Here is a 16035-nt window from a genome sequence, read left to right as displayed (position 1 = left end):
CTATACCTTATTCAACCAGGGATCATCACAGTGAGTTCTTAGGAAACATTCTTGTCACTAGTTTACTTCAGTGAGAACTGGATACATATTTTGTTCAGCAGTTCAGTAAAATATTGAAGTAGGTTAGTAAAAAAGGTGAAGGCATATTTACTCAAGAGCGTGTTGTATTGCAAAAAGTTAAAAAGCAAAATTAGAGCCAATTAAAAATGTCCAAGTGCTACAGTGGTAGAATTTTATGCATTCTGGTTCAAGTATTGTAGTCCTTATTTATATAAAATTTTCTCTTAAAGGGCCATAATATTCAATAGGAAATTTAATCTCACAAAAATTCATTACTGTTTAGACCTGGCAGCATTTGTCATTATGCAGTTGTGTGGCCATAAGACAAAGGGTAAAATTGGACCATTTGTTTAGCCACTGGCTAGAACAAACTCCTCTTCTTGAAAAAAGGATAGAGAAGGACAAGACTGGAAAAGGCCATGTGTTATTTTACGCTGTTATTACCAAAAAGGTTAGGCAGCACATAATAGTGGCTATCAGAAAACCAAGCTAGAGAAATACAGTAAGAGCAAATCAGATCACCATCTCCAAAATGACAGACCAAACTTTATCAGCGTGCTGACCCAAAGGCACCCTGTCTGGCAAAATAAATACAGGTGATTTAGCCTTTCCACACAGAGTCATCTTCTCTGTTCACTGCCCCCTTTCATGCTGTCTTGTAACACACACATTCCTCCTCTACTTTTTTTTCCGTATATGACACTTCTCAGGCAGTACTCCTGAGAAAATTTTGTATGTTAAGTAAGCTACCAAGCTACATTATAACCACTATCCATTTATACAAATAGAAGCATGACCATCCTTGGTAATACCAAAGACTCATGTAGTCTACTTTTATCTGTCTCCAGCTCTGGTCAACAGCACATCCTTAAGGCATAGTATAAAAATGGGGCAATCAAGTGGTGTTTCCTGTGGATCTTTTCCTAGCCTCCAATAATCTGCAGGTCATGAATTTCATTAATCAAGTATGTTTATATTTAATGCCCTCAACAGATTTTTCTCTGTGTTTCCCAAACTCCTGTAAATTTAAGTTTTCAAGGTTTTGCAGTAAAAAGTTCTTCAAAGTAACACATTTTGGTTGTTTGAACCTACCATCCACTACTTTCTTTAAACTAGATTATAAAATCTACACTTCCTGTAATTGAGATTATTTACAGCTGTCCCCTTGTACTCCTTATGGGAACCTGACTTGGGTCATCAGAGTGGTAAGGCTGGGATCTTGCATATTTTTCTTTCTGTCCCACCAGTCAGAGGAAGGTGACCTTAGTATGGGTACTTCTGTTGGTACTCTTCAAATTTGAGTGACTTTTCTGCTGAGATTGCACTCTTGGTACATACGTAAATTATCCCCCAGTCCTTTCTCCTGTGTTTTTGCATCATCTGCATTTCCTTCCTTAGAGTAAGAATGACTCCCTTTCCCATGCATGCACATTCTGTTTCCAAACCCAGTGTATCAGGACCCTGGTACCAGTACCAGGTGCTAGTTAACACTTTCACTGCAAGTATATTACTCTTTTTATTTCAATGCATGATTTCCATAATGCCTGTTTTATCACCATGTAGTAAAGGAAGAAAAGCTAATATATATAATAAAAACGGGGGGAGTATTTATATATAATAAATCTAATTTTACTATTTATACGTAATAAAAAAGGGGTTTGGCCACTTACCAAGTGAAGATAAGACATAGTAAGGTGGATATTAAAATAAGGACTTGGTTAAACATTGCAGATTGCGTGCGTTGGATGGCTCTGTGAAGATCATTCTGTATTAATGGAAAATAGGTGTTATTTTTAGTTTTGAATTAATAAGGCATGAGCTGATTCTATAGAGGAATTATATAGTGCCCTGATAAAATGCAGTCATTCAAATGCACTTAGAATTTGCTGATCATATAGAAGGGTGCAAAAGAGCCAGCTGTGATACTGTGATTATTTAACTAGTTCTTTGTTCAACTTGGCACAATTCTGATACTATTGCAAGCTGCTTTAAGGTCTGTCTGCTCATGTCTAGCTTAAAAATTACAGGCTGCAAGGACCAATTAAGGCATAGCAGTTGAGTTCCCTGCAATTATGTATGAATGGAAGAGTAGCAAAAGAACCAGCCATTCCAACTTTCCCTTATTGGCACTGGAATAGTTTAGTTCCATGCCAAATCCTGCTGTGAGAAACCCTGCCACCTACTGTTATGCCTCCCAAGTTCAGGTTACTTCTGTCATGAGTAAAATGTTTAACTGCTCGTCTGGTGTCATTTCACCTTAATTTAGCCCAAGGGAATTCCGAATTCAATGCAACTCCCTGGTCTGTCCAGCCCGGGTTGTGACAACTTGATATCTTAATTTTGATGCAGAAAGCAGTTTAGTAATGCTTGACCATTTCTATAACCTAAATACAGATCTGGTTAGCTTCCTCTTAAAGTTCACAGTGGACTGTGCTGCCAAAATCCCACTAAAGACAATATACTAAAAAAATAGAAACTCTAAAATAGTTATTTCCTTTGTCATACTTACAATCATATTCTCTAAAGCATGCTTTGCCAGCCAACAATTTAAAAATACAGGAATAAACAGGTTTCTTAGGACTGGCCAGAAAATCTGAAAGAAAAATTAACAAATTCATTAAAAGCTTTTCTAGTCAAGAATAGAGCTTTTCTATTCAAGCAGCAGTGAAACACTTGGGAAAAATACTTATTATTAATGTGTTACTAGTGTGAGATATGGCTTTAAATAACATTTTTTCTTCCTTTGTGATTAACCGTATGTAAGATAATTTGATAAAATAAGGACAGTCAGTTTTCTGTGCAGACACCAGAGATTCTTAGATTTTTATATCTAGCTGGTTTATTTTATTGATTGTGCTGTAGTTTGAGTTACAAGGGTTTGGTTTTGTTTGTCCCCTACCGGGGAGAAAGGGGAAAGTGATCTGTATTATTACTTCCTTAAAGTAGCAAACCATCTTCTTGTTGTTGATGAATTTCTGTTCCCACAGGCACAAATTTCTTATCCACATAAGATTCAAATTTACTTGAATAAAAATTAAGAGTATTTTTGCAGCTATAAAAATGCAATGTGCAAATGTATTAATTCAAACATGTTTACCGTGATGATGAAAGGGACAGCATTAATTATTTCCAGGAGAAAGGGTATTCTCAGAATTTGTTCCCAGATATTTCCCTTCAAAGAAAAGGAAAAAAAACCACCATGTCACAGTAGGCTTACATATAGTTCTGATGAAAAATATATGTGATATTCCAATGCCACATATGGAGTCTCTCCCACTAGCTGAATTTCAGGAAGATCATTCATCTCAAATTTAAACACATATGTCAAATGTGAATATAGAATATAAGTCACTCTGGCCTATTTTTCTTACTGTTTATCATAATGTGCCTCACAGGCAAAAATATATACTTTTAAATCTGTATTTTTACTAGAGCAGATCTCTGTTTCCATATGACCATATATTATTTCCCTGCTATGACATAGTTAATAAGACAGCTTAAAAAAAGAATTCTAATTGCATTAACTAGTGAACTCATTCTCTCAGCTAATGAAGAGCTTTGTTCAATTACGTTTTCTTTTTCTTCAGAGAATAATATGCTCCTGTTTTCTTCTTTGCATTTTTAGGTACCTTGGAATCATACAGATACAACTTATCTCTGCTTTTTCATTCTTCAGAGGTTAGTTTACTTTTATTTTTACATGCACACTTACACGTAGACAAGGAGTGACTCTTCATACAGGCAACGGACTACCTGCTGGCAAATTCTTTTATCTGCAACCACTTCTGCTTCTTTCTCTTAGAAACCTCTAAGTCTTTAAAATCCTGCATTACAATGCTTTAGCTTTTGACTGTGCCCAAGTTTTTCTTATCTTAATGCTTATTGTCTTTTAAGAGTTGCAGAGACATATATCCAAAGGACATGCCCTGCTCAGAAGATTTTACCATCAAATCAACTGTTTTGATTACCTCTATGCCCAGGTGACTGCCCTATAGTCCTTACTAATGTTTGTTATGAATGATGAGCCACTCTCAGTACATCCTTCTGATAGAACTTCATGGCAAAATATAAAGCAAAAGAGGAATGCAAATATGTTGTATCTTCCAAAGAAAAAATACCAGTTCATTTTCTCTTAATCTTGTTTTATTAGCCTCTGCATGTTAGTTACAAAGGTCTGGATATTTCTCTGTATTAATTCTAATCCTGCTATTAATATATTAACTTATTAAGAAATAAGTATTAAAAAGAGGAAAGAAATTAAGCTAGTGAAAGACAGTAGTATTCTATAGTGAGTCGTTCCTTCCCTCCTTTGCATTTATCTTCTTTTATCCTTACTTGGTATTTTCTCTTCCCCAACTGTTTTGGAGACAGAAGTACAGAAGACAATCTAGTGCTTACTATTTGAATTAGGACTACAATATCAAAGTTCTGTATTTCTGCCACAAACACTTCAGTACATTTTAGGGCTTTTTGGCACTTGATCTTGCTTACATGAAATTAGAGGTCTTCCCACATATTTCAGTGAAAGTGGTACTGATCTTTTAATCTGCTTACTGCTAGCTACAGGATGGGGATAATACTACTTCTTTTCACATCTGAACAGTGATTGTGAATGATTACATGTTGCGATGAAAATCCATACATTTAAAAAGGAAGGTATTTAAAATTCAGTGACTTACAGCTTTACTAACTCTGTATATCAAGACTCCATCATAGGTAATGCAATAACAATGTAGTATATGTCATGGCAATATTACAAGAATTTGCAGTACAGCACTGTATTTTCAGTTGCAATGACATATTAATCTTTCCTGTTAAAATAACCATCTGATATAACCACTGAAAATTAAATACAAACCCCATAGCATATAAAATTCTTTTTCTATTTTTAACTTTTCACATCTGGAAGCCATTGTACCTATGGGGCAGGGATTATTGTCTTCCATGTAATTGTAATTGGTGGGAGTTAGACATACTTGAATGATTTTAAATACTTCATGTGATAAGCAGCCCTGTAAACAGTGAAATTATGAGACTGTAAGCCGAGGTTTTATTTGTAGGAATAATAAAATCAAAAGAAAATTTGATTTTCCCAACTGACCCATTCTGCTTTTTCACTAATTTCCTCATTTTTAATGTTAAGAGCTTTCTTTTCTGCATTATAGAAAAGAAATGCCATGTAATTTACTTGTTCAGGCAAAATGCCTGTGCAGATGTGCTCCAGGTACTTAGTGATGTGTGCAGGTCTAAGATTCTGGCTTCCACATACAAATGCATCATGTCTTCTGCAAAACTGCCTTTTGCAGTGAGAATGTATGGTACTGATAAAAGCAGCTAAGACTGCCTGTGTGCCAGTGATACAGTAGGATTGCCAGATGTCTGTGATGAGTTTTGGCAATGAAAATTTCTAATGTAGACGTCTTTCAGAATTTTGGTCAAGTGCAGACCATCATGTAATGGGTTAAGCTGTGAGAATGCAGATTGTAAACAATTCATTCTTGGATCCAAGTGATCAGCAGTGTCATACAGTGCTACCTTCTTTGCATTCCTCCCATATAAAAGCAATAAAAAATGCAAATTCACTGTATCCTAGTAGCATGATATACTATTATGTCTTCACTATTCTGCATGTTGAATCATTTCCCGTATGTCATCAACCAAGTATCAGAAAGGTAAATTCCTTGGAGTATTCTCTTAAATGACTGCTTTACTTATTTTACAGGTTATTTGTGAAATCCTAGCAATGTGCGCACAAATGCAAACACAATCACCTTTTTCTTGTTGTTTTCTTCCTGGCTTGTCCTCTGACTTATGCCTAAATTGTAAAACCTTTGGAAATGGTGGCATGAAATAAGTAATCTGTCACAGTTTTGCATGAACCAAGACTCTTCTGGTCATCCTGGCTGTGCACAAAGGCCTTACAGTGGGCAAAATACCAGCCTTCTTGGCTTCCTGAGACTGCTGTAAAACTGTGGTAAATGGCTCTATTGTGACATTTCCAGATTGTAACTAAGAGGACAGGGCCAGAGGGAAGGAGGTGTTTGCATCAGGTGGATTGCCAAAGTGCATTTCAGAACTATTATTCTTCCTTACATTACTCTTATTCCCTTATGGGGAGTGGATATACAGCCATCATAAAATTGCCTCAACTTCTGTGACAGGTATATGCAGCAAATCAAGATAGTAGAGCTTTACACCCATTGCACACTAATAAGTAACTTCTCATGGGAGCTGACTCACTGGTGTTTCTCTCATCTTCTGTACTCACTGAAATTGATGCAGACCACAAGCAGAATGGATAGGGATAAAATGCTGCCCAATAAACTCAGGAACAGTATAAACTGTGATTGCTCTTTACTGTTTTGGCACTGGATGTGTTAATTTTTGATTGTTTCTGCTTATAATTGATTTGCATTTCTAACACCAACACCTAAATAGTATATGCTACAAGGATTAAGAAGAATAACTTTTAGACAGTAGACAGTTTTAAGCCTCTTAGCATTATTGGGCGCTAAGGAAAACATTCAGGCCATACTTGATAAGGACACTAAAGTACAACTCTCCAACTTCAGTGGTGGCTCTGATAGCTACTGAATGTCAGTAATTCAAAAATTTAAAAAAAAAAATTATGCTCCAAGATACTTTTAGCTTTAGAAGCGAAGTCTTTTCATATTTACTTTGATAAATTATTTTAGTATTTTTCTCCTGAAGGTACTCAAAATGCAGAGCACCTAAAACTCACTAGGATAGCACATAACACAATGTAATGTAGAAAACTGAATAAAAATACTAGGAAAATATAACTTTTAAGGAGAATGCAAATACAAAAATATATTGTAGTCACACCAGATGATATCAAGGCATTTTGCAAAGATGTTCCAATAGCATCAGAGATATGGATAACACAAGTATGTAGGTATCCATAATTAAAAAAAAAAAAAAAAAAAAAGGTACTGTCTTGGCCTAGTTTTCTGGTGTGCAGTTTTAGAGGCCTGAAACTTGAGTTATAGATACTGAGTAGCTTTGACATCAATGAGAATCGTGTCCATCGCATTATGGATAGACATATAAAACTGCACTTGAAAAAGCAGTATCCAAAAATCAAGGTCACTTTTGAGAATGTGTTTTCAAATTAAAAAGTGCCAGTGGACAATGGAAAAAAACTGAAATTCAATTTCTGACTTCCACTCTCTAGGTATTAGTGTTGGCTCATAAATTTGGGAAACATGAACAGGGCTGCCTGTGACAATACGGTGTCCTCTGCACATGTGTTTTTCTCAACTTCCTGCTTGTACATCAGTGTGGGCACAAATGCATGCACATGAATTTTATATTGAAACATTTAACTCAGTTACTTTTTGTGAGTAATTATGCCTAAAAGTAACTAAAAGTACTTACCTTATAGCTTAGATAACTCAGCAGCAGAGTTTCAAAGAGACTTATTAAAGCCACAGAAACCTTAAGAGATAAAATATGTGTATTAATACTAGCTTCTAAAGAATACATGACATTAAGCATTACAATGAAAAGTGAAAGATAATAAACAGCTTTTCCATGCATTCTCTGAAACCATCTCAGCTAACAGCATTGTATTGGCTTTGTGTGGCAAGGTTTTGGTAGTGGTGGTGGGGGGGGGGGGCGGGGGTAACAGGGGTGGCTTCTGTAAGAAGCTGCTGGAAGCTTCCCCTGTGTTCGAGACCATACCAGCTGGCTCTAAGATGGACCCGCCGCCAGCCAAGGCCGAGCCAATCAGCGATAGTGCTAACGCCTATGTGATAACATTTTTAAGAAGGAAAAAATTGGGACGGAGAGAAACAGCCGCTGGAGAGAGGAGTGAGAACATGTAAGAGAAACAACCCTGGGGACACCAAGGTCAGTGAAGAAGGAGGGGGAAGAGATGCTCCAGGCACCGGAGCAGAGATTCCCCTGCAGCCCGTGGGGAAGACCATGGTGAGGCAGGCTGTCCCCCTGCAGCCCATGGAGGTCCACAGTGGAGCAGATATCCACCTGCAGCCCAAGGAGGACCCCACGCTGGAGCAGGTGGGTGCCTGAAGGAGGATGTGATCCCGTGGGAAGCCCGCGCTGGAGCAGGCTCCTGGCAGGACCTGCAGATCTGTGGAGAGAGGAGCCCACGGAGCAGGTTTTCTGGCAGGACTTGTGACCCCACGGGGGACCCACGCTGGAGCAGTGTGCTCCTAAAGGACTGCACGCCGTGGAAGGGACCCATGCTGGAGCAGTTCGTGAAGAACTGCAGCCCGTGGCAAGGACCCACGTTGGAGAAGTTCATGGAGGACTGTCTCCCGTGGGAGGGATCCCACGCTGGAGCAGGGGAAGAGTGTGATGAGCCCTCCCCCTGAGGAGGATGAAGCGGCAGAAAATAACGTGTGATGACCGTAAACCCCATTCCCCGTCCCCCTGTGCCGCTGGGGGGGGGTTGGTAGAGAAACCCAGGAGTGAAGTTGTGCCCGGGAAGAAGGGAGGGGTGAAGGGAAGGTGTTCTGAGATTTGGGTTTATTTCTCATTACCCTACTCTGGTTGATTGGTAATAAATTGAGTTAATTTTCCCCAAGCTGAGTCTGTTTTGCCCGCGACAGTAATTGGTGAATGATCTCTCCTGTCCTTATCTCAACCCACAAGCTTTTTGTTACATTTTTCTCTCCCCTGTCCAGCTGAGGATGGGGGAGCGATAGAATGGCTTTGGTGGGCACCTGGCGTACAGCCAGGGTCAACCCATCACAAGCATTTAGCATGAAGCTTAAATATTTTTATTTTTCTGACTAAAAGCACAGGCTGTGACTTGAGTCCTCTTGCTCTTTTCAAAGTTTAACACTCCAGAGAGCCTGCAGGGTGGCCTTCCCATGGTTTTTAGAGAGCTCCATACAGGGTCTGTCAGATTGTGTCTCAAGTTTCAGTTGTCTGTTCCTAAAAGGTACCAAGATCTTTTCACAAGACAGAGAGAGAAGGAAGAAGCTGTAAATAATGGAAGTTAGTCAGCACTTTACTTTTCTGTAATAATGTTATGAATGTGTAGAAAAACAAACACTTTTCCTACTGTGTATAATTCAGAAAGTTGAAAACAACAAAAACCAATACAGATGAATCATTATTGATTTTAATATTTAAATGCAACTGAGCTCAACTTATCAGCCTTACTTAGATTTTATGTAGTTAGTGTATGTATTATGGAGTTTAAAAATATTTAAATATCAAAATAGTAAAAAATTTACTTAGACATTTACATATATTAAATAACCATAAAACTTCCTTAAATCCTTTGCATAGCAAATATTTGTATTTTAATGTATATAGTGGGAATATTCTGTCAAGAAAATGTACAAATTAAGCTGAAGCCTCACGTCAAACATGCCTCAGGATTTCTAATTTTAAACTTATGCTTACTACTACTGAAAACTCAGAAGAGTGCACTATTTGCACTCACAATATCATTATCTAGAATTAAAAAAGATGCTATGAATTGGAAAATTATTAAAATATGCAATCAAAATATGATATCAGTTTCTCCAAATAAGTATTATTGTTTTATACAAACTCAGGTTATATCTCAAATAAAAATAAATCTTTGTTTGCAACTATTGTATATATCCCACCATGAATGCATGTGTATATACACTCATATACACAAACACATATGTAAAAATTCCTGTGTTTATCAAATAAACTTATTAGAATAAAACTGTAACAATAAGCAAATACATCTCTCATTTTTTTTTCATTAAATTGAATACAGTAATCTTAATTTCTAAGTCAAAAATTATTCAAACTGTGCATACTTTAAGCAAGAAATTGAAAGGTATTTTCATCAACAGATTCTTCCCTTAGTAAAACTGTATATTACATAGAGGTACAAACCTTCATAATGGCATTGCACTAAGCATGGTGCAGGAATATAATGGTATATATAACCATTCTGGAAGCTTAAGGAACTCTTAATAGAAAAAATACATTTCACAAGGAGAATTCCCCCAGCACTTTCCATGAGTAAAAAAAGTGTTCCTAAAATAAGCAGGCTCCAGGACACTGAGGATTGAACCACAAGTTTCAAAAGACCTCCAAGACCTACTAAGCACTGACGTAGTGCATCTTTTGTGACATACTCCTCTAAACATGTAGGTTTCTATATTACGAAGTAACTTTAGTTTTCTAGTGTATGTAACAAGAAAGCCCATGAAGCATGTCAAAAGTGAGTCATAAGCAATTATGAAATTTAAACTCATCATTAGAGCAGTGACTACCTGACTCAACAGAGCTTGGTAATTCTAAGAGAAAAGGCTATCTAATTCTACAATGTTTTGTTTAAGATTTAGTACTTCATAAATATATATTAAATCCATATAAATTCAAATCATTTAGCTCAGATCAGCTAATCTTTATGCTTTAGTTGTACTTGGTCATCAAGTAGATTTCTTTGTTAACATCCAATTTTCCAAGTATCCTTTAACATCACTAAAATGCTATAAATCAATATTGTCTACAGTTATTAAACGCAAATAATTAAATCACCCATTTAAATGTTACCTGTAAGCTCCATAAAGGCAAGCTTCGATTCACCCAAATAATAGGAGACCTGTTCATTATAAGGAAATAAATATGAAATTAATCAAAAGCTCATTACATGTTTTGAACAAAATGAAAAGAAATTTGTACATGTAAATGGAAATTAGAGCAGCCTTATTTTTAAAAAAAATTCTCAGTAATAAAAATTTTAAGTCAGTAGTTAGCTACTGAGTATTCACATTGCTTGTATTTCTAATCCAGAGCCAATCATTGAGTTCCCATGAAAGTAATCCAACACCCAGTGATATTGAAATCTTTTATTTGCTTCAGTGGCTGCTAGTTGATCCCCTATGATTCCAGAAAGAATCAATTTTTGGTTTTGATTCTAGAGATGCAGAGGAATAACTTTTTGTGGTAGGAAAAAGAAACTTGACAATTCTTTTGTGTGAACTTTTTGCTATGTGTGTTAACGATATAAATGGTATATCTGACTCACAGGGGCTGTCATACCTTGGAAAAACCTCATGTTGTCTTAGTATTTAACTAAACTCAATAATTGGCAATTGATACAGTACTACTGGAATCTGGCACACTCAATGGCACAACTAACTTCACTGTTAGTCATTTACTGTTAGCCATATAATTGTTTTTTTAAATAAGGGCATCCTTTTTTTTTCAGCAAGGTATAAGCATTGGTGGCATTCAGATCTTGTAAGAACATCCAATCCAGCAGTTCACTTATGCAATCAGAGGAACAATTAAAATATCAAAGGCAGTTTTGAATATTCAGGAATACAGAAGTAATTGCGTGAGAGTTACGGTAACGTCAGTATTATATGTTAAAATGTCACCATTCCAGATGGAAATGGATTTGTCTTCCTGTTTTCCTCCCCACCCCACCATTATGTGGACTTTTGGTTTGCTTTTTTAAATTAGGAACTCACCAATCAATCGTTCCAGGTGTGTAGTTTTGATCGGAACAACTCTGGTTTAATTCCTTACTGATAGTTGTCATCCCATCCAAGCAAAGACCATTTTCATTAGCAATTGTAGGGATTAGCAATAGGGAACACAATTGTAAAAACATGGGACAAAAGGGATATTAATTACAGTATTAAGTGTTCAATAAAATGCATGCAGTAGTTTGAAACCCTAGGCAATGGATATAGACATTTTAAAAAGTAAAATAACTTCTAGAAAGTAGTTCTTGTATGTGTTCCATATCTGTAGATAAAGGACTATGAAGCATTTCAGGTTACATTTTTTGAGGATTTATTTTCAAACATGTTCCAATTTAAAAACAAAACAACCGAAACAACCTTTCAAAAGCTGAACTATGTACACTATAAATATTGAAGATCAAGAGATACTAGAAATCCTATCCTATGGATAGGCTGGGATAGAAAGAGCACACATACCTGCCATACTCTCAACAGGAAAGATTGCACCAAACTACACTTTATATCCTCTTGTGAGGATATGAGGAGGGCTGCAGATTCATGCAGCAGTAATTCAAGTAAGAAACTGGTGACATCTATGTAAAAAAATAGCTGCTATGTACATGTGATGTTATCTTGCCTTGAATTGCTGGCACAAATCCTCCCTTCAAATGGTCATGTAAGGATGTGGGAATATGTATTTGTGTAAACGATGAAAAATATCCTTGTTTATCCTTGACAAGTAAGGTCAGCAGAAAAGAGAAGGATTTGCAGACCACAGATTAGTAATAGCTATATTTTTACTGACTATGAGTGGGACAGGTGCTAAATGGTATCCATTAATAAGGATGCTTTATGTCTTAAGCTCTTCCCTGTACACCCACTGTGCCTGAAGGAGTAAATGAAACATACTAACTTGCACAGGCATTTCTGAAAAACAGGAAATAAATCTGCAGGGGGAGCCTGTGATGGAAAGCATTCCTCCCAGAACTGTCACTTTAAAAACACCAGGTGATAATGTTTTCTGTGCTCTCAGCACACCAAGTAGTTTGTCTCATCAGGCTGTAACACAGTCTCTAGAAAGGATTTTTTTTTTCATACCACCGCATTTGTAAGACTGTATCATGACAGTAGTTTAGGTATCAAGCCCTCAGGACCTCTACAGGCAAAACCATTGACATAAACGGGGAACCATTTGGGAACAGGGCTGGTTTGTCTGGCATAGCTTCTAAGACTGGGGTCTTAGTGAGCATGCAGAAGTGACTTATCTGAAATTTCTCAGCCAGATAAATGTTATACAGAGATAGAACAAACTAACTTGTCTCTTAAGTGTACCACAACACAATGTAAGGGAATAATATATATAGAAAATACAAATACATGCTCTGGCTGGTGAATTGTTAAACATTTAGATTGAAGGAACAAGTATGTCAGGAAAGATCTGGGTAATTAAGCAGTCTGCAAGATGCAGAAAAGTCTTTGCATATGAATACAAAAGTATCAAAGTATGCCTGTGGCAGAAGTGCTAATGTTCTAATCTGTTCTGCATACCCAGGCATAACCTTGCAGTAAGTAACACACTTACTTGGACTCACTCGAGTTCTCACAACAAAAGAGTATCAGCAGCTTTTTCATGCCAGAAACTATCAATAGCTGTAAAATTTCAAGTCCCTGAGTTGCTGTGCTACTATGCCTAAATTTCTGAGGATGGATTTTCTCTTCCCCATCACTATTAAAGGTTTTGTGAAAACTTTACTGCTTGTTCCCTCCCTAAACATTTCCTCTCCTTGAAGGACATTCTAAGATACATGTGGAGTCAAAAAATAGGTTTTGCAGTTCTTGCTTTTCCAGGGAGATTTTTTCCTGGCCCTTTTTCAGATGTTCTAATTTCTTACAATAAATTTTGACAAAAAAAATTCTCAGATGCATCTTCTGTACTTCCCATTCACGCATCCTTCTCTCATGCAATGCTGAGTAAAGCCACTTTGCTTTGGTTTTGATTCTTGTAAAATATAGTATTTCTCCTGTGCACTAGCTTTTTTATAGTATTACCCTTATTAGATTTAACTGATTTTCAAATATTAAAATTAGAAGTCATAGTTTGTCCTTTGCCTAATATTGTGTGAAGAGTGCTAGTTCTATCATCCCAAGCTTAGTATTTTCATCAGGGCTTTGTTTCTTTCAGTATTCAAGGCCAACAGAATCAAATCAAGTGAAAGTAAGTAAGTTAATAAAATGTGGTGCTTATTGGCATTTAGAATTAAGAAGGTTCAATATATCCGGGGTACAAATACAACTTAAGTACAGGATTGAATAAATTATAACTTTTTCTACAATTAGTGGTTGATTGTATAACACATGCGGGAAAAAAAAAAAGCAGAGCACCCAATGAACAATGTAGAATACCATACTGACAATTGTAGGTGTGCAAAATCAGCATTATGACCATAGACCACAGTGAGTATAGAATGTACTTTTGGTTTCCCTCTCTTCGAAGTGTGTAGACAAAGCAGAGGAATAGACAATTATCATCAATGTCATCTCTATGAAAGCTCAGTTTTATGTATGTGTCTGGTTTTTTCTAGGATCTGGGGTTTTAAGTAAAATTATTTAAGTAAAATTATGTAAGTAAAATCCTAAGTAAAATTATTTAAGCAAAATCCCCAAATTATTGTTGCATAAACTGGCAACCAGATATTTGCAATTTTATTTTCATAAATATAAACATAAATATGATACATAGCAATGTTATGTAATAATACAACCAAAAGATATGTTTGTACTACTATATCTGACACACAGTATCTGAGTAAAAAGTCAGGATTATTTTAGCAGTAAAGTGAAAAAAGAATATTGTTATTTTAGTTCTTACTTCCATTCACAGTGTAAGACTAGTTTTATAATTCTTTCAGAACAACTGTAAGACATAAAACCAAACCTCTGTTGACAGAATATCAAACATTTATTCACTAAATTCATTTATTTCTTATAAGTTAAACAATGCTTTGAGAGCAGAAATAACAAAAAAAAACCCATTACCATCCAAATCCTTGTGTAGGATCATCCAGCAGCACACGAGTTATGTATAAGAAACAGCTTAGTAGCTTGAGAGAAAAATTGAATAATCGTATTCTCAGACCTATTTTAAAAAGAAAAGAAAACACAGAAATAAATTCAGGTTCTTTACAGTTTCATCCACTTTAAGGTAAAACTAAAAGGAACTAGAATAGCTATGCTGCGACAGAGCAAAGGTCAATCTAGCCAGTAATCTGTCGATGATATGGACAATCAGCATATCATACAGAAGAACATGAGAATAAGCTTGTCAGATATACATAATACACCTTTCCAGCTTCCAGAAATCTCTGGGTTAAGACTCAGTCTGTTTTAATGTAAAGAACTACTCGGTCATTTGTTTGCAAGGTCTTCTATGCCATTCATCTTTCCTGATGCCATTCTTTGAGTCTTCTGTAGTTTTACAAGTCCACTATCTTGAAAGGGGAACAAGAACTACATATGGTATTTGAGATGCAAAATACAGCGACATGGAGAAGACATACTTTCAACCATAGGCAGAAAATATACAATGGCGAGTATTTAAATATTAACATCTGAAAGTCTTCATGTAGTAGCTTCTCATATAGAATATATTAATACTATCCCGACTTATAAAATATTAAAGTGTAGTTATTTAACATTGAAGTTGCGTAATTATGCGTCCATGAATCAGGACATCTGAAAGTCATGCTGAAGGCACACCTGAACTGAATCAACAACTTGTTCTACAGACCATGTGAATATTGAAATGTTCTAGCTGAAAGGATATATTACAAATACTATTACAAAATATTACAGTATTTCCCACAAACACAGGTCTACTGCACAGACAGGGTTCCTTCAAAGGGATCCACTTGGACACTTGCTTCTATCACATGGGCAATTTATTTCGGTGCTAATTGGAGCCGTTATCTAGTACAGTGCAACTTAATTGTATTTTAATCAGATTTTGCAGTCATTAGAGGATTAGAGTTTAAATTTTCAGTCTTAAAAATTTTGCCACTGTAAATATTTGTATCTAACTCCTGGTTTTAAGTTTTTGTTCACTAATTAAGTTAAAATTGTCAGTTGACTAAGGTTAAGTGGCAGGGAGGTCACTTCAAGCATTAATTTTTTTCAGTCTTGTGAACTGAGAGTCCAATTCTCCATGGCTGAACCCTCCTGCCCAAAGCAGAATATCAAGACCATTGACTGAGTCTTACACTGATGTGACTTCATTTGCACCTAGTCATAGTAAAGATAGTATCTTTTATTGTCCTGTTGCAGATAACGTTAGCAGGTCTGCTGAACTCAATATAATTACTGCTACCGTTTAAGAACTACAGCTTCATTACGCATACCCAAAGCTGTGTGCATACATTCCCTTTTAAGGAAAGAATCATAATTAACTTACACTACTATTACATACTTTTTGACTTTACTCAGTCCTAAGATCAAAATGAACACGGTACAGATAAAACTGATA

General features: G+C 36.2%; 1 protein-coding gene across 1 annotated transcript in view; it reads right to left on the bottom strand.

Moving 5' to 3' along the window:
• Positions 1 to 16035, bottom strand: part of KCNT2 (potassium sodium-activated channel subfamily T member 2) — a 156213-nt gene that overhangs the window by 96685 nt on the left and 43493 nt on the right. The window contains exons 3-9 of the mRNA XM_075038894.1: positions 14553 to 14652; positions 11520 to 11576; positions 10597 to 10645; positions 7459 to 7518; positions 3158 to 3232; positions 2570 to 2653; positions 1731 to 1825 (exon numbers count right to left, since the gene is read on the bottom strand). Coding sequence (XP_074894995.1) covers positions 1731 to 1825; positions 2570 to 2653; positions 3158 to 3232; positions 7459 to 7518; positions 10597 to 10645; positions 11520 to 11576; positions 14553 to 14652 — 520 coding nt within the window. The remainder of the gene's footprint in view (positions 1 to 1730; positions 1826 to 2569; positions 2654 to 3157; positions 3233 to 7458; positions 7519 to 10596; positions 10646 to 11519; positions 11577 to 14552; positions 14653 to 16035) is intronic.

The sequence above is a fragment of the Buteo buteo genome, chromosome 10 (assembly GCF_964188355.1).
Source record: "Buteo buteo chromosome 10, bButBut1.hap1.1, whole genome shotgun sequence".
In the NCBI taxonomy this organism is placed as follows: Eukaryota; Metazoa; Chordata; class Aves; order Accipitriformes; family Accipitridae; genus Buteo; species Buteo buteo.
Note: the sequence above shows the minus strand (reverse complement) of the source record. Positions and strands in the feature narration are given on the sequence as shown.